Here is an 18,976-nt window from a genome sequence, read left to right as displayed (position 1 = left end):
GGGTAGTTCAATGCCAGCCTCAGCAAAAGCAAGGCACTAAGCAACTGTCTCTAAATAAAATACAAAAGGAGATTGGGGAAGTGGTTCAGTGATTGAGTGCCTTGAGTTCAATCTCCAGTACTCAAAAATAAATAAATAAATTAAAAAAAAAAAAAAACTAGGAGAAGTATCTGGCACATTGTGGAGTACAAAACTGAGTCCTGGGTTACAGTGTTGGATTCTGTAACCCAATACAATGGAGCTTTACATTGTGAAAATCTGGCACTTCCCTAAAGTAACTCCCTTTTTCTCAAAAATCCATTTGTTTTAAAAAGTAAAGTTTTACTGCTTAAAGAAACCATGACTCCTACTTACTCTAATAGACCCCTAGAAAATACTACCAATGAAGAAATATGGCTTGATTTATTGATGTTAATGCCAGAGTACTTTACATGATTTATAAAGCCTCTCAAAAAACTTAAAACTAAATCATGCTGAGTAAAATGCATCTGACTGTACATAAAACCAGTTAAAATGGACATCAGGAACATGAAGAAGTCCTAAAGCCAGTATTTTTCCTTTAAAAAAAGCACAAAAGATAAATCAGCTCCCCAAAATTTCAGCAGTCTTACAGTAAATATGTTCAATTCCATAATTTACCCTAAAATAACTCCATTCCCAATGCACACCTCCCATAGCAACTATTCAGCAATTTCCAATGTGTAATCTATTGTCCACTAGACTGCCACAAAACTCAAACAAGTCATTCTTTGAATTTCCTCAGTTCATACCACCCCCCTCCTCCTCCTATAAAAAAAAGTTATAAAGTCTTGAGAATAAAAATGGTTCAAAAAGGTAAAAAAGCATAGACGGTCTCTGCACCCAAGCTCTTTTCCTTCATATCTAAGAACTTACTATTTATCTCAACACGTAGATACCTTCATGTTTGAACACGTTAATAACAATTCAAAATGCTCTAACAAATGACAAGGCCTTTATGTGACTACTCTGTCCAAGCCTCTCCATTTAATCATTCAAGTCTTGCAGCTTTATCCTGTCATTAAGTATCGCCACGCTCAAACTCCCAAACCATTGTACAAGTCCAACATACACTCTTTCGCGTCCTCCGGTTACCGACACGCTCCAACACAATGTAGAACCTTCCCTAATTTGGCTCTTCCTTTATGAGCTTTTCCCAAATTCCTAACACAGTCTTAAAGCTCCGTATTCCCAAACTCTCTAAAAAGCCATACCAGCCGGAGTTACACCCTCTCCAGCCTAATTCTTACAACCTCAAAACCCCACCCCCTCATCACGCCCTCTCCAGCCTTAGCCACCAAACTCAACATCCCGGCACGCCCTCCAAATCCTTTCGGGATACTTTCCACTGGTCTGGCTAGACCCCTCTCAGGCTTCGGAAATGCCTGGCTCTCCCGACCACATTCCAGCCCCGCCCCCAGCCCCTCACCGAGTAGCAGCAGCTTCACTTCTTTGGCCGCTTTCTCCCCGTCCTCCCGCAAATTGCGATCGATCATCTTGCTCCGCTCCACCGCCGCCTTGTCTTCGGCGCTCAACGTGCAGCCCATGGCGGCGGCGGGAGAGGGAACCGGACCCGGGCTCACTCACACTCTGCTGAAAGTGCAGCTCCGCGGACTCACACAGTGTCTACTGCTGGGCGGCGGCCCTCTCCGTCAGCTCCACTAGCGCTCGGAGGAACCGGATATCCGGCGTTTACGACACTTCCGGCGACGCCCTGCAGCCGTTACCACTTGAACCACTCCCGCTCTAAGAGAGGAGACGAGACCGAAAGCGGAAGTCCCCGGGAACGTGGGGGTTCCGCGGAGCTATGAGGTTCTGTGAAGCTCGGTGCGCACGGCCCAACGTTAATTCCCCCCTTACCTTTTGGGTAAATGTATAAAAACCGGGGTCCCCTGTTCATGTGCTCTTCTGAGGTCACAGAGCGGGTTTGTGCGGTGGGGTTTGGGATTCCCTAATAAGAACCCTCAGCCAACACTGGAATTTCTACTGGGAAATTCTTTGGGCATAAAACCCCTTTGATTTGTGGTTCTGCTGTAGCGACCTAGAGCCCTTGCCCAAGTATATGACATTTTTCTCTCTAAGTTGCGTCAGTCTGATCTGTGGAGTGACAACAAACGTCCAGCCTGAGCTCCGGCCATGTCTGACATCAGAGATCTGTAACACCAGTTCTTCTGGCCCACTGCCTCCTGCTCCAAAATATATCCTAGTCCTTATGACACTACATCCGAATTGACTGTGGTCTTTACAAAAGGCCATTTGAAAGGTGTGTATTGCGTCCATAAAGTTTCCATGCTGCCCATTTCTCCAACATAACTGTCCTATGTTAGGGGCTTAGAACTTCTACCAAAATAAATGAACGTCAGCCCCACCTGGAAACAAACCAGTGCATTCTCTTAATCTCCTAAAATTTCCTGTTGTGATAACCACAGTAAAAGGGAAGTTCTAGTAAAAATTGGCTGTCGACTCTATTATCACCTAAAAATAAATCTGTGAAAGCCCCATACCTTGGGAACTACTGTGAAGCCAGTTCTAAATTAGCTTTACTGCCAAACATCCCGCAGTTACTCTCATGGTACATTCTATGAAGAGGGACTTCTTTGCAGCCCCTAAAACCTTTCCCTGTGATTAAAAATTATTACCATAAAGAATCTAAAAGAATACAAGGTCCCAACAGAAAGGTCTATATAATGATGATTCATGAATTAGAAGTATTTAATTAGAAAATTAGAACCACCTCAAAAAGCCTTATGCATCATAACTCTTAAGCCAATTCTTAAAAGTTTTAAGTCCCTAGTTACTTCTAAATGATGTTAGAATGAAAGGAGCTTTCCATGATACTCTTCCATTATCAACACTTCTGGGGAAAAAGGGCCAGAGGAAAGGGAAGAAAAACCAACATTTATTGAGTACCTATTTACCAATTATGGCTAGTCGCTTCCATGTCTCATCTCTTAATCCTCACAACAACCCTGTGAGGTAGGTTATAATGATCCCCATTTTTACAGATGAGGAAATAGGCTCAGAGAAATTAAGCAGCTTTTCCAGGTTCAAACAGTGAGTAAGCAGGTCTGTCTGACTACAAATTCTCCCCTTTTCTAGACGATATCTAAAAGATATTGCTCTGGGGACACCAGATAACAAAAGGTCTAAGGTTTTCATTTAGTATTGGAAGTCACCCTGGTACCACCAGAAAAAGTAATTGGCAGAATGGTTGCCTCAGCCTGCTGATTCTTCTGTGTCTTAGGGAGGTCAGGTTTTACCCAGGAATAGCTTTCAGAGCTAAGGATTACATACTGAACTTTACCAAGCCATCCTGGTGACTAGAAAACTCCTGGAAGGTGGTCATAGCAGAAAATGTTGGGAACGTTCTCATCATAATAAAAGAAAAACTCTTAATTTCCTTCATGATCCATTCCTAGAGGGAAAAACAAATTGCAAATGAATCTATGTCAAATTCTGTAGTAAATGTCAGTGAATTCACAGTGTCGGGTAATTTCAGCCTGAATTAGAGATATCCTTGTACTTAAAACTTTGTTCTTTGATGTATCAAAAGAAAAGGCAAAATAAATTAACAAAATGGCTGCCAAGCAATATTTAATGCCTTCCCTTTTCCTCCCACCCCCGCCACATATACCTTTCCTATTTCCACTGGAGTCACACTGCCATCTGCTGGCAATACCCCGGGTCTACTAGATGATTAGTGATTGAAAGTTTTTACCCTATCTAGGAAGGAGATTCCTCCTATGACTTTATCTTAAAAGGAAGTAGAGAGAGGTAAACAGGTTTTGAATTACAAAGGACACTCCTTTGCTGTATATACATTTTTTTCCTAAGGGATTTCCTCAGTGTAATACACACTGGACCAGAATGATAGTCTAGTAGTAGGAAGGCTGGAACCTGCAAATTTTCCTAGTTCAAAAGGGGAAAATCTATGTTTGCCCAGCTTCATTTCATTTACAACCCCAACACTTCCCACAATCTGCAGGAAACCTCTATATATCATTGCAATGAACTCTCAGATGTTAGAACTGTGGATATATTCTCTAATATATTTCTCAGGCATATTTTATAATGCTTTATCAGATTCAAATGCTTTATAAAGATACAAAGTATCTAATTATGAACTCCTTGAAGGCAGTGATCCACACATTCTCTGTGTGGGTCCCAGTGCATCATGGGTGTTAAACTATTATGTACTAAATTGAACTGAAGGAGTCAATGTTGGTATCAGTATAATTTTTATCATAAAAATTATTTATTGGCTGTTCAAAGGGGAAACAGCCCCACTCCCACCAACACATTTTCTCCCTGTGATGCTCAGTAAGACAAGAATTTGTTCAAATATAGACCACACCACCTTTGAGCCCTGCCATGACCCTTTAGTGTTACCTGATTCAACTGAGGGAGTGAGATGGACAGGTGATCCCAGATTCCTGTCCAGTTTGCAATTATTCCCTCTCAGTTGAAAATACCACCACCAAAGCCAATCAACACAGTTCCTACAGTCTCAATCAGTAAGCAACTGAGCCCAACTCATGTGCCCTCTCTTCAACCCAGGGCTGCAAATAGGAAAGAGATTTAAGTCTTTGTCACTGAAGCTAATTTTGAGAGCGATGAATGAGAGTAAGGAGGCATTTAATGGATCATGGAAACCCCACCCTTCCCATGCCCAACCTTAGTCTCTTGTACCCGATTGTCCAGGGGGCTGGAGGTGGGTCACTGCCATGAGGAGAGAGATCAGGGAGGCCAGTCCTGGAAAGAGAAGATTTGCAGTATTATTGATCAGGGTGATTTACATGATCTGCCTGTATCCAGCCACCTTACTAATTCAAATGCTAACCCCCACCCCTAACTATCCAAACTTTAATCATTCTAGCTATTCATCCTATCTTATTCTTGCCTCTGCTGAGATTAGTCCCCACAATTGATCTTCTACATGCAAGAGAAAGGCAGAAAAACAGAATGGCTTTTCCCGAAGAATGGGAAAAAGAGAGCTGCAGTCACCTTTCCTGTCTTCTATTTCATGTACCCTAATTGCTGTTTCCCTTTGTTCCTGGCTAAACCCAGGGGGGAAAGTACCCTGCTTGTCCTCCTATATTAAGGAAACCTCAAGTATAAAACTACAAAATGATGTATTAACTCATGGAAACCCTTGATTGCAGTTTCATTCTTTTTAAACCCAGTAGGGAAATGAGACACAGGTCATCTTCTTACCTTTGCTTGGGTGAAATTACTGCCCTGGACAATTACATTGAAAGACAAAATATCCTCAGTGGTCCCCAGAATAACTCCAAACCTTCCCTGCTTCCCTAATCCTCCAGCTCCTATACCTAGAGTTTCCCTGCTTCCTCAGGCATGTAAAGTTCACTGGTTGAAAAGCTTCACCTCACCTTTGTGACCCTTTTCTCTCGTCATCGTCTCACCATACCCAGGTTCCCTCCCCCAGTAGTCAAAGATCACAGCCAAGTCCAAGACTTTTGCCACATATCCCTCCTGTTGGCTCTGGTTCTGAGCCAGGAAACGCTAAGCAGAAGCTGTGTGTGGAGACCCCGGTTCTAGCCCTAGTTGGGAAAAAGGTGGTCCCACAAGGCAGTCCTTGCAATCATAGCTGGCCTCCAGCCCCATCTCCCTCCAAGTGTCCAGTGGCCCATCATGACTCCAGCCGGGGTGAGGGGGCAGGGCGGAGGTAGTTGTCCGACATGATGATGTCACTAGTGAGTTGCTGCTCCAGGAACTCAGAGGTCTCCTCAGCTATCTGGCCTGGGATTCGAAAGTCAACAGCAGGTGGCTCCTGCTTAGGACTGGGTAGGGGTCGGGAAACCCAGTTCTCAGACGGACAGCCAGTCCCCTGAAGGAACTGCAGGAAGTTCTCCTCAATGGAGCCCTCCCGGCTAGGCAGCCTCAGCTCTTCCTCTGGAGCTGGCTTGAAGAAGCAGACAAACTGCTTGCTGAGCTCCCCCCGGATCTGCCGGTTGAGACATCCATAGAAGAAAGGGTTGGAAGTGAAGCAAAAGTAGCCGATCCAGGTCACCACACTTTCCACCTGCCCTGTTGAAATAGGCTGAGCACTCAGGGCAACGTAGAGGTGGAAAGAGAAGTAGGGCAACCAACAGAGCAGGAACTGACCCCCCACAGCCAGGAGGACCACTGCTGCCTTCCCTCCCCCAAACGTCCGGTGTGGAGTGGTCTGGGGTGCCCCCGAGCTGGTGACCATAGTGGAACGGCTGCTGAGAGACTCTGAGCGTTGCCGGGGTGTCTCCATCCACGTGGGCAGTGGCCCGTGCTGCATCGCAGCTACACGGGCCACTCGGAACATGCTGCAGTAGACCACAAGGATGAGGAGCAGAGGCAACAAGAAGTAAAGGACAGCAAAGACCACCACAAAAAGCTGGCAGTAGGCACTGTGGCTCCATTGAAGTGAACAGCCTGGGGCTACATTGGGACCTCCTTCTTCCCAGGAGACCCTTCCCAACACTGGTACAGATGCCATGGCCAGGGCCTTCACCCACACACCCACCAACACTGAGGCCACAAGCCCCAGTGTCATGCGCACTTCATAGCGCATGGGGTGGACTACGTAATAGTAGCGCTCTACATTGATGGCAGATACGGAGAGGATGGCCAGGCTGACAAAGCATACACTCAGGAACAAGTAGAGGCGGCAGGCCACCTCCCCAAAGAGGGCATGGTCAAAAAGGGCAGAACTGGAGAGCATGGCCAGTGGCATGAGGGTCAGGGCAGCCAGCAGATCCACCAGGCAGAGATGAAAGACAAATACAAATTTTCGGAGGGCAGGTGTCTTGGCGATAACGGCCATCACAGCAGCATTGCCAGCCACGGCAGTCAAGTCCAGCAGGAGCATGAAGAACAGGGCCACAGATTCTGAAGCTATGTCCCTCAGCCCCACTTCTGGAACCCCACTGGCAGTAGAGGGACCTGGAGTTTGAAGGACCCTCCCCAAAGTGGAAGAGTTCCCTGATGACTGAGGGATGGGCGAGGACTCCATGGGGCCGAAAGAGGACACCCAGGGCACCTTCTGTCACAGGCCCATCCCCCATTCTAGTCCACGACCCGGGATGATGAGCCCAGACCCAGGCTTTCCAATATCGTGGGTAGGTGGAGCTCCTGCCGGAGCCTCTTAATCACCAGCCTTTGAAGTTGGACTGCTCTGTGGCCAGAGCACCAGGCCAGGCAGTTGCAGTCTTAGGAATTCCTATCCCCTGTTCTGGCAGGAGGTGGCTCCCAGGTTGGCCTTGGCGACTGGGAAGAAGCAGGAGACATGAGAGATGGAGCCTTGACCACTCAACAGCGCTCCCCCTCCTGAATGGCTGCTGGCTCTTGCTTTTCCACTCTCCTTCCTCCATTCTCCATACCCTTCTCCCCTTTCAAGAGCTGTTATCCAGAGATTCTGAATCGTCTATCTCCCTTTCCCGGGTCCTGCTGAGTTCTGGGACAGTGCCCCAGTTTTAGGGCTGCTTATGCAAATTTCCGGATTTCTGATCTCCTCCAAATGGGGAGTAGAAGGAGCATAAGGTTAGGCTTCCAGTTCCAGGTCTAGGCATTACTAACTCTGCGACTCTTCTGGGCTCGTTTCCTCATAAAGGTATCTGTAAAATGAAGGGAATAGTACCTACTTCACAACTGTGTTTACAGACCCAGCGAGATTCGTTAACTGCGGTACTAATCATAAGCTTCCCACGTGTCCAAACCTGTTCTAAGCTCTCGATGAATATTAACTCACTTTAGTCCTCATGCAACCTTATAAGATGAGTGGTACTCTTACCTCCATTTTGCCAGGAATAAACCTGAGGCTAGAGGTGTTAAGAAATTTACCCAAGGTCACACAGCTAGTAAATGGCAAGGTCCAGGTACCTACCCAGTAGTCTGGCCCCAGGGCCAGTTCTCTTGCTCACCAAGCCCTGCTGTGCATGAAGGCGCTCTTTACACCAACTGAAATACAGTAGGCTTCTAGTAAGTGATTGTTAAGTATGAACTCTCCCTAAAAAATGTCTCTCACTGCTATAGGACTGTCACCTGAAAAGGAGAACTGTACTTTAGTTTCTTCTGACATCACCACTCCCAAGACAAAGAGCTGTCACTTTGAGAATGTGAAAAAGGACCAGTGAAAATAGAATGTCCCAGCTGAAAGGAAACTGGTAGGCCAGCTTACCTTCTGATGCTTCCAAGGCCCGAAGGGCATAAATCACTTGAAAGCTATCCTCCTCTACCTACCAGAAGCTTCTCAAGGCCAATGTGCTCCTGCGGGTGGGAGAAGAGCTGCTTCTCACCTTCCCAGCTTCCTGTATCTGGGTATTGGACTGAGCCTCTGAGGATCCCTGACCCAAGGACTTGTCCGTTTTGGACTGTCACCTAGGTCACAGAACAAGGAGTGGGAGTAGGTACCGGGGTAGACCTGAGGTGAAGGCGCCCAGATAGCAGCATGATCTTGAAGTAGTAAGCATAAAGCCGACAAGGAAACTGGAAGAAACCAGCACCTCTCATTTCTCCTGATCAAATGGCAAGATCACATATGTTTTATGTGTGTCATTATCCATGTTGAGTTTTCTTATAATTGAAATGGGTTGCCCGATGTAATTAAATTTTTTTTTTTCATTTACACATATCATTCTTGCAGTGTGGATTCCCTCAATATAGTGTGATGACTTACACAACTTAGAGGAAACTGCAGCATGCCCCATTTGATGGCCTTTCTGTGGACAAGTTAAAAGTTTCCTGGGCCACAGTTTCCTCACGTGTGAAATGGGAGGCTAGGACTGGATGTCCTCCAAAATCCTACAGATGATATTTGATTACTCTGTGAGTTCCTTGCTACAGAGGGCCTGGTGGCTACTCAGTTTTAAACCAACCATTTCTATGACTTCAGTGAAGAAGACAACATGGCCTCCAGGGCCCACTCTCCTTCAGTTATCATTTTAAAATCATCATGGGTTTTTGCTGTTACCATGAATCTCTCAGTAATCCAACATCTAACAGGCTGTGCAATAGGTGCTCAGTGCAATCTTGTGAACTGAATCAGACGCAGATTGACTCAAATTGAATCCCTAACTCCTAGTACTCCAGGAATATTTTGTCAGTCATCTGTGTGCCAGCAGGGTACTCTCTTCTGGAAAGGATAACCCAGGCTCTTGAATTCAAGACTGCCCTAACTGTGGACATCTGCCTAGAGACATGCCTCTCTCCAGAGTTAGCATAAAGCTCATTTCACAGTTGAGAAGGCCACATAGACTCAGGGTCTGCAGAGAAGACAAAAAGAGGGCAAAAAAGTGGAGATGTCCGCTTCTCTTAAGATGATCTACCAGGAAAAATACCTGAAATGCTAGAGGAAGCATCCTTGTCTCTTATGCTCCAAGCCACAATCTACCCATCTCTTCTACCTATGAGGGGCCCAGAAGATATGACTCTGAGTCCCTGGTAGCTAACAGAAGAAAGATACACCATGGGTGGATAGGTAGCAAGAGTCTAATCTAGCAAGCCTCAGCCAAGGTCCTAGACTAAGAGAGGCAGACACGGTTTCTGTATGGATGTGGAGGGGTGCATACAACCATGACGGAGCCCTAGGTATGAAGGCATTGGACATTTCTCTTTCTCATAGCCCCTTCAGTCTTGCCAGCATTTCCACAATGCCTCTCAAACTCCAGGACTCCAATTTACCTCCTAACAGACAGACCAATATACCTGGCAACTGGGCACTCCCTCTGATCAACTGCCTTACAGAGGAATGGGCCTTGGTGTAATGCTTTCATAGGGGTAGACCAGGGAGCCTTGGTCCATTCCCAGCTCCTGTCATCATGCCTTCTACCCCAACACTCTCATCCTCCCACTGCTTCCTTCCAACACCACCCACCTCACCTTCAGGACCTCTTAGTTCCTGGAAGGTTTTACCACCATAGGGACTGAGGTCTGGCCTCTAGTAGGGGCATAGTCAAGTAACAAATATCCTTGTTTCAGGACTCAGGATGCACACAAGTGCCTAGCCCAAGGCCACAGAGGTGTCGTTGAGATTCATATGCACCTGTTTCTCATACACAGAGCCTCCATCCCCAGATCAGAGCCCATTCTTCCTTCAGGCAAACTCATGCCCCTCCTAAACCAGGGGATATTTCCAGGAAGCTTCAACACCTCTCCCAAGCAGAGTTGCCCACACCCAGGACAGAGTTGCCCATAAGCCTGGATGCCAAAGGACCAATTTCTAAAATGTGGGGAACCCATCTCTGTGACATGGAGCAAGACAGATGGAGAATGCTATCTGTTGCAGAATGTGGCTACTCCCACCAGCAAGAGATCATCAAACCCCCATCTCTAGGCTCCGGAGATGCCAACACCCCATTACCGCCTTTGGGATACCTGGGAGCCCATCCCCTAACAAAACTGCCCACCATAGGATAAGATGAGCTGGTCCTTGGAATGCTACCCTTGCGTAGGGTGCTGCAGCACTCACCACCAGGCCCTGGATCTGGCCCGTTCCTGGCCTAGTCGGCAACTCCTACCTTTGCTGAGCAGCTCCCGGCTCCCATGTGATAGCTCCTCTCAGCTGATGCTTCTCCAAGGCTGCTGAAGCCTGAACCACTGCAGTGAGCGTGAGAGGCAGCCGGCAGAGCAGGATGCTCCAAGTGCTTCTGGGTCCTAATGGCCTCCTGCTTCCTGCCTAGCCCCTTGGAACCACTCCTGAAGCAAACAGCTGGGCATTAGTGCCCCAGTTAAAGTGCTCAGGGGTGAGCCCAGTGCCTCTCACTTCTCTCAGGTTGCTGAACTGCTTCTTAAAAGTTTCATGGAGCCAGGTGATGACAGGCAGGGGAGAACTTCCTGAAGTAAAAAGAGCACTTGGAGTCAGAAAATTCAGATTCAAGGCCTGGCTATGGCACTCACTGGCTGTGTGACCTTAGGCAAATCATTTCCAGTTTTGGTCTTTGTTTCTTTTGTGTTCAAAGGGCTTAGAGGATAGATGATCCCTGAGGTTCCTGACAGCCTTGTCATCTCATGGTTCTGTATGACTTCAGGTCCAAGGTGCTTTTGTAGCAGGTAGGTCAGTGCAAACATAGGGCCCCAAGGTTAGGCCAGGGAAGGGGAAGCTCCAGGGAACGCCCCCAGGTTTGATTCCTTTGGAAGATACCAAGTGTATATAGTGGACAGATTGAGGCGTAGTGGTCAGGTTCGAAGGGAAGCGGAAGGCCTTTTGTTAACCCTACATTTGTCCCCCCTCCCCTCCAAAAAAGCACATTATTATGTTCCTAGATCGTATGCTTATTTGGAGTGGGGCTATGAGGGCTGATGGAGATAGGGGAATCTAACATCCCTCTGAGCTACCCTATGCACCTTGACAACACTGCTCTCTAAAGGCAGAATGGGAGCCAGGTATTAAGGAAGGATCAGATTGGTCTAGATTTATAGGACTGGGCAAAGCTGAGGAACACCATCCACTGAGCATCACTATCCATGTGATGGGCTTTGGAGATGAAGTTGGGGCATGGCCTCCCACTAAGTATAGAGAAAACTATAGCTTCTCAGGTACATGCCTGATACCAAGGGTAGGATCCTGACACAGCAGAGCTGTCAGGTATTCTACAAGCCAAGACATTTACATTTCTGAGGTGAAGAGACTACTCAAAATCACAGGTCCACATGGCAAAGCCATGAACTTAGACAGGAAATTCAGACATGGTATAGACTCCGGAACCTTGTGCCCTGATGCTTGCCCACCAGGAACTCCTTCTGTCTCCAAAAAGGAAGAAACTGAACTCTAGAACTGTTTACTAAACCCAACAAAGAGTCATAAGAACAGCAAATTACCCAGCAAACTCAGAAGGGCAGGGTAGCCGCCCCAGGCCCCAGGTCAACAACAAAGAGGCCACTGACCAGTCCAGAGCTCACAGAATCATATTCTGCTATTCCCAGTTACCGTTTCCTGAGTCCTTATGAGAGCCAGTGCCTTAACCCTCATACTGATTTTTTTGCGGGGGGAGTTACAGGGGATTGAACTCAGGCGCACTCAACCACTGAACCACATCCCCAGCCCTATTTTGTATTTTCATTTAGAGACAGGGTCTCGCTGAGTTGCTTAGTGCCTTGCATTTTGCTGAGGCTGGCTTTGAACTTGTGATCTTCCTACCTCAGCCTCCTGAGCCTCTAGGTCTCATACCTATCTTTGAGGCAACCATTACTCACCTTGTTTTATAGGTACCAGAGGTGAGGTAACTTTCTACAGATCAAATATGGTCAGAGTTAATTTTCAAACTCAGGGCTGTTTGAAGTCAAAGTGTTTGTTCCCTCCTCCTGGCCCCATGACCTCTATGGAGTCCTGACATGACACTCTGGGTAGAAGCCCAGGCTGGCATGGCCCTCTTCCAAGGGGTTCAGGGAGAACCCGAGCAGACAAGACTCTTTGGAATAGGATTATAGAAAAGGCACTGGACCGTGGTCAGAAAATGTTTGTTTTAGTTTGGCTCTGCTCTCCTGATTAGTTGGAAGACCTGTGAGTTGACTGGTTGTGCATTAGTTTTCCTATCTATAAAATGGGCAAAATTTGTCACTCCTCAGCTTATCTAGTAGGATGAGGAACCCTATCACAGTTGCAGCTCAGAGCAGGGGGGAGCTAGTATGGTAGCCATGGCTGACCAAACAGGTGGTATGGTAGCTAGCCGCCAAGCTCACGAGACCTCTCCCAGAGAGCTATTGAAGAAGGTGGTACCAAGCATGTGGTGGATCCTAGAGCTCCTCCTGGGTGCTGGAAACTATCTTGGTTCAGGGGAGAGAGTGAGACAAAGAGAGGTAGGTAGGCATGGACAGAACTGCCTGGCCAAGCCTTGGTGGCAGCTGATACTATTAATAATAGCAATGATGATGATGGTAGTGCTCGTTGTTGTTGTTGCTCTTCTCCTCCTCCTCCTCCTTCTTTCTTTTTTTCTTTCTTGTGTGTGTGTGTGTGTGTGTGTGTGTGTGTGTGTGTGTGTGTGTGTTGTACTGGGGATTGAACCCAAGGATGTTCTACTGAGCTACATTCCCAGCTCTTTTTATTTTTTATTTTGAGACAGGGTCTCACTAAATTGCAAACGCTAGCCTTAAACTTGTGATCCTCCTGCCTCAGTCTCCCGAGTCACTGGGATCACAGTCATTCAGGTTGGTGCTACTTCTTGAGGGCCCAGTCTGGGGAGGTACTTCTTATGCTATACCTCATTAGATGATCTCAGTCAGGGTTTGGAGTGAGCTGTTGACATCACATCACCCCACCCCCGCCACTCAGCTAATCCCTCCTTTTAGAGCTTAGCACAATGAAGGAAGTGAGGAAACTATGGTGGAAACCCTGGGGTGAGGTTCCACAAACCATGTCAGAGATTCATGGTCCACCAAATACACCCAGGTTCCCTGGTACAGGATGAAGGCCAGGACCCCTTCTCCCAGTGTCATGGGGAGGCCCTTGGTGCTGAGGACTGGTCCCTCCATCCTAGACTTGCTTCTTGGAACAACTCTATCCCACCCTTGCCCACAAGCCCCCTCTTGACAGTGTTCTGTTCACCCGGCCCACCCTTTCCTGCCACCATGAGACATGGATACTGACCAAGTTTACCTTTCATTCATGTATCCATTTATTCAATATTGAATGTTTTCTATGAGCCCACAGCTCCTTCCCTGGAACCCTTTGTCTGCTTAGAGGTACCTACTACCTTCCCTCTATGTTCTCCCTGCCTTCTGTCAAAATCTATTCTGAGGAAAGAGGTTGATGAATCCATTGGTAATGATAGCAGCTTAATGGGTTCCCTCTCCCAGGAATATTAACAATTTATCAAGCAACAAAGGGAAAAAGCAAGATGTTGGGATTCCAGTATCGACCAGGGAAGTCCCTGAGATCCCACAATATAGCACTCCCCAGTCTGGCCTCACCCCCAGGAGGCCAGCATTGTGTCCCCTCAGCACCTGCCTCCATCCAAATGGACAGCCAACCCTCCCACTCAGGGAGCAGGCTGGCAGCTGAGGTCTCTCCACAGCAGCTCAACACCAGCGGTCCTGCTTCCCACCTTCCCCTGCCCTCTTCTGGGGGCCAGGCTGAGGCACTGGGAGAGGGGCGCAGGAAGGCAGAGGTGAGAGCCTTTCCACTCCCTTTATTCCCCCACAGTCTGGCCCACACCCCCTACCAGGAGCCGAGATCCAACAGTATATTCAGCCTGCAGCTGCCACTGGTCATGTGAGCCCATTGCTAGGTTACAGGGACCCAAAAATAAATCCTTTCCAACCAGATTAGAAACTGGGGGCCTCGGGTGAACCAGGCTCAAAAGAATGGCAGGAACATCCACAGTGTACATGTGCAGACCAGGCTATGCTGCCTGCCTCCTAACCATTAGCCAGGCCTCAACCCTGGACCCCTAAAGGAAAGTTCCAGACAGTTCCTGGGCCCTTAACAACACAATAAATAGGCTTACAGGCTGAGTGGCCTCCTCATTGCCAATCAGGGGCTGCTTGAGCTAGCTATACCATTGAACCTTCTCATCATTGAGCTCTTCCTCCATTTGCTCCACCCCATGTCCCACAAAGCAGCATTTGCCATTTGCCCTGGGGTCCAGGGGCATTAAGTACCAATTGTCCTTTTTTCAAACTGGAAAAGAAAGATCTAGCAGTAGGCACAGTCCTGAGCATCTCACATGAGTAGTCTCGCTCAATCTTCTGAGTTAGTTTCAATAACTCCATTGACGGGTGAAGAAACTGAAGCTCAGAGAGGTTAAGTGACTTTCTCAGAATCACACAGTTGAGTAAATGTAGATCCAGGGTTTGAATGTACATTTATTCAGACTGGGGATAGGACAAGAGAGAGGACAGAAAGTTCAGCAGAGGAAAGCAAGGGTGGGGTCTCTAAAAATCATTCCCTGGGGTCTAATAACTTGATACTTCTACTTGCTCTGAATTAAAGGTGTTGTCTCTACCAGCCACCCATCTCCACAGGCTCCAAACCAGGACACGACTTACCCAGGTCACCTGCCTGCTTCCCCACTGCATCAGGCTCTATCTACTTCTTGAAAAAAGGCAGTCCAGGACCTGGTTTAGGTCATTCCTACCGCTGAAGGCTGGGAAGGGACATATCCAAACCCCCCAGTGTAAGAATAGCAACACTGAAAGGGTCCTAGGAGGTCAGACATCCAACCCCTTATCTTACAGATGAATAGACCCGAAGAGGAAATAACTTTCCCCGAATGCACAGCTAGAAAGTAAAGGATGTGTGACCAGAACCCAAGCTTCCAGGACCCTACCTTCTTTTGCCTGTAAGTTTGCACAGACCTGTCTCAGGGTAACCCGGAGTCCCTCCCAATACCTAGTGCCCTTCCTCAACCCACCTCATCTCCAAGGCCCTCGGTTCCCATGCTCTTCAGCAATATGCTCCTCCTCTCTGGTCTGGTTCTGACCTCACCTCCCTGTGCAGGTCCTGGCCTCCCTGTTCTGAGCACACTCCTATAGTCTCCTGAAACCTCAGGGCACCCTGTTCCCACCTCCTTCTGCTCCCAGCAGCCCAAACTACAGACTGTATTTCACTCAAGTCAAGAAATATTTATCAATTCTCTGCTACATGCAAAGCTCTGAATAGGGGGTGAGGGAAAGGGAGACAGATGAAATGAATACAAACCTCTCTTGGTGCTTACAATCTAGGATACACCAAAGTAGGTATAAGCTTCAAGGGAGAGTCAAAGTGCTGGGGAGATTCAGAGGAAAAAGTAAACCGGCTCCTTCAGGAAGTCTAGGATGAATTCATGAGAGGGTCTTAAAAGAAGGGTAGGATTTTATTTTATCTAAAATCTGCTAATTATTATTATTGATACGTAGATCAGGGTAATTGGCCTATCATCTCAGACTTTTATCATTTCTTTATGTTGGGAATATTCAAAGGCCTCTCTATTAGCTACTTTGAAACATTCAACAAATTATTGTCAACCACAGTCATCCATCCCCCTGTGCTATTGAACATTAGAAGTTCCTCCTGGGGAACCATCAATGGAGGCTGAGAAGGTGAGCAGCCCAGATGGTGGAGAATGACAAGTTTAAGAAATATTGGGCACTGTGAGTTGTCCAGCTTGACTGAAAAACAATCTGCCTGTAAGGGAGAAGTTTTCTCACAGAAAGGAGGATTTGTGGAACTGATGGAAGACCTTGCAAGCCAGACTGGGAAGTCAGCACAGCAAAATGTTTTAATCAGGGTGTTTGGTGCCACAGATGTGCTCATCTCCTATGTTTTCATGAGTCAGTTGTTTACTATTACTGAACCCACAAGTTCCAGAGCAAGGGACTGAACTAGAGACTGGGAATTTTCCTTGTTGTTCAAACCCAGAGGGAGGAGCACAAAAGTTTATATGTCATGAGCTAGGGCATGTGAAAGTATGGCAGAGTGAACTCAGAGGAGAGGGCAGGTCAGAGATGAGGAGAAACAGAGATCAAATGATACTCATGTTTCCAGGTGGGGCTTTCAGAGCCTTTCGGGGCCTTGGCCCAGGTACCCATGCCTGATCTCCATGCCCATTCTTTGGGGAGGAGGTGGAGAGGGGTGGAGTGGCAATTTGAGTGTCTGGAAATTCTCCCTACAGGTTGGTGGTGTCATAGAAGCTATCCAGCCTGATCTGCAAGAACATGGCACCTTGGACCACTCAGCTGGTTATTCCAGCCTGAGATGGTAGTTCAAGGTCAACTTCCTTAGCTCCATACTGAGAACAAAGGGCTGGACTCCACAAAGTACTCCCAGTTGTCTGGTCTCTCAGTCTGGCGCATCTCTAAAGCAGCTGTCCCTAAGCTCCTCATCCTCAGCTAAGCCACCCATGCTGACTTTTCCCTCTCTAGGCTGGACACCGCTGGGCCTAGAGATACTGGCCTTGTAGCCCTTTCCCAGCCATCCCTTTCCCTCCAAAGTCCTCTCCCTGCACTCCTGGTCCACCCAAAAACAGGACTACCCCCTATTCAACTTTCATGTCCATTGGTTCAAGGAGGGCCACATGCCCAGACTCAGATCTCTCAAGGCTCCTTAGGGTTGCACAGATGGCTTTGTGAATGACCCCTCATACAGGCGTGACTTCACCCACTCTCCTGCAGTCCTCTTAGAATGGCATATGGGAGTTGTCTCTCCAGTGGCCTACCCCTCAAGGGTCTAAATCAACCTCAGACCCCAGCAAGGGATCCCTGGGTGGGGAGGACCAAGGTAGGAAAGAGAACTCACCTACTCCATCTCGGGCCCCCAGGATGAACTAACAGACAGTAGCCACAAGAGGGCAGTGTTGCCATAGAGCTGCGAAACCTCAGCATCCCAGTGACAGTCTTTTCTCCCTGCCAACCCCCCACCTGCTTTCTTCTTCCTAGGGACTTACATCTTGTGGGACGTCATCTTTTTACACTGTTGTGGTCTCAGTTGGGGCAGGGGGACAGGCAGTAAGGTCATGGCTCCCAAAAGAAAATCTCTCCTACTCCTAGGAGGTTGTGAGGCAGATCTGGCCAACTGGGGTCCAAAAGCGGCCCGGAGCAGATAGTGCAGCGTGTACCCATATGAAGAGGGCAGTGCATTTGCGGCTCCTCTCCTAGCTTCACTGATTCCCAACTTCAAATGAGGAATTGAGCTATGATTCCAGACCTTCTCTGAGGTTCTTTTTCGCTCTAGATTTCAAGTCTGAGCCAGCAGCTTCTGTCCTTGCATGGCTTCTCTCTCCAGGGCCCTGACAGCTTCAGAGGCTCAGGGTCTGAGCAAGTGGGGGGTGAGTTCAGGAAACATCAGTGGGCACTTCTGATCTCTTCAAACCAGGCCAATCTCTGGGAATTGTGTTCATAAAAAAGTGCAATGCTAGGACTGGGAAGGGATCCAGAAAGGGATGACCAGATTTGGCTGGGTACTGGAAAGACCCCTCTGACAAACTCTATCTGATGGCTTGCATTCAACTGGGTAGGAGAGCTGGAGCCTGAGTGAAGAATGTCCCCTCGCCTGCCCAGACTACCCAAAAAGCCATGGGATCATATTGGGCTGCCCTGCAGTAGAAGATGGAGAAAGTCTAGATTCCTTCCCTCCCAGATCTCCTTATTCCCAGACCCTCCAACAGTCCCTTCTACCCCCAAAATTACTTCAACTCCTAATCCCAGTTACCTGAAAATCTCTCACCTCCAGAGAGTGGAGCCCACAGTCTCAATTCCAGGGTAGGTGCCTGTCTGGCCTTTTCATTTCTGAACTGCCCTGCCCATTCCTATCCTCTCAGATCTGCCTTTGCTCAAGTCTATACAGCTGCTTCTTGGCCTCTTTCACCCAACCATTCTCTCCCAACTCTTGTAATTTTACAGCAGACCTCTGGACATTATCTACTCAGCACCTCTGCTTCCCTGATGGGGCACCTGATCCGGCACTTGGGGCCTGACCCTCCAAGCATAGGGTGTGTCCTGGTTCTTTTATCTCATCTCCTCTTTCTTCCTTGATGCCCCATTTTCTCGCTTTTTCTGTCTCTTATTTGGTTTCCATCCTTTGATATCTATCTCTGTGTCTGTCTGTCTGTCTCTCTCTCTCGCCTTTTCTTTCTGTATCCTGTTCTCAGAACTCTCGAAGTCTTGGAGTCTCTTGGCCATGGGCCCCTGCTCTCCCACCACTCTGTGTCTGCCTCAATGTACACCTTCCGCTTGCCATCTCTCTCCCCACCCTCACTTCCTCCTCTGCAGTGAGTACACGGAGAAGCTGATCCATCCCTCCCTGGACTGAGGGTATAAATAGCAGAGGGAGGCTGGGCTAGCAGCCAAACTTGTCTCCAGTCTCTTCCTTGCAGTCTGGAGCTTGGGTATCCAGGACCTAAGGTGTGGAGGTTCCTGTGCAGGGCCTCAAATGTAGGAAACTGGAGGGTCAGAATTGAAGGCCACTGTACAGAGTGACAGATGCAGGCAGAGAGAAGGGTGCAACAATAAGCTGCAGGGGATGAAGAGGGGGCTTCATATTCAGGTCAGGTTCTCC

The 18,976-nt window shown here is 47.9% G+C and overlaps 2 protein-coding genes across 5 annotated transcripts in view; both read right to left on the bottom strand.

Annotated features, from left to right (window-relative positions):
• Nucleotides 1-1,589, bottom strand: part of GNAI3 (G protein subunit alpha i3) — a 39,516-nt gene extending 37,927 nt beyond the window's left edge. The window contains exon 1 of the mRNA XM_079109449.1: nt 1,448-1,589. Within this exon, the coding sequence (XP_078965575.1) occupies nt 1,448-1,565 (118 nt within the window). The 5' untranslated portion in view covers nt 1,566-1,589. The remainder of the gene's footprint in view (nt 1-1,447) is intronic.
• GPR61 (G protein-coupled receptor 61) lies at nt 1,479-10,586 on the bottom strand. Of its 4 annotated transcripts, none has more exons than XM_079109410.1 (4): nt 10,527-10,586; nt 5,409-7,625; nt 4,408-4,770; nt 1,479-3,433 (listed from the first exon to the last, which is right to left on the bottom strand). In XM_079109410.1, exon 2 carries the CDS (start codon nt 7,022-7,024, stop codon nt 5,669-5,671), a length of 1,356 nt encoding a protein of 451 aa, XP_078965536.1. In that variant the 5' UTR covers nt 7,025-7,625; nt 10,527-10,586; the 3' UTR covers nt 1,479-3,433; nt 4,408-4,770; nt 5,409-5,668. The 4 variants fall into 4 exon arrangements, with proteins under 4 accessions (XP_078965536.1, XP_078965537.1, XP_078965538.1 ...); XM_079109411.1 differs by having other exon boundaries at nt 1,479-4,577; nt 4,693-4,770; XM_079109412.1 differs by having other exon boundaries at nt 4,693-4,770.
• Nucleotides 10,587-18,976: the final 8,390 nt, after the last annotated feature.

Source organism: Sciurus vulgaris, assembly GCF_902686455.1.
Source record: "Sciurus vulgaris genome assembly, chromosome: 1".
Classification (NCBI taxonomy): Eukaryota; Metazoa; Chordata; class Mammalia; order Rodentia; family Sciuridae; genus Sciurus; species Sciurus vulgaris.
Note: the sequence above shows the minus strand (reverse complement) of the source record. Positions and strands in the feature narration are given on the sequence as shown.

What these genes read in the sequence shown, in the direction of transcription:
- GPR61 (XM_079109409.1), bottom strand. Translation starts at nt 7,024, where the DNA reads ATGGAGTCCTCGCCCATCCCTCAGTCATCAGGGAACTCTTCCACTTTG.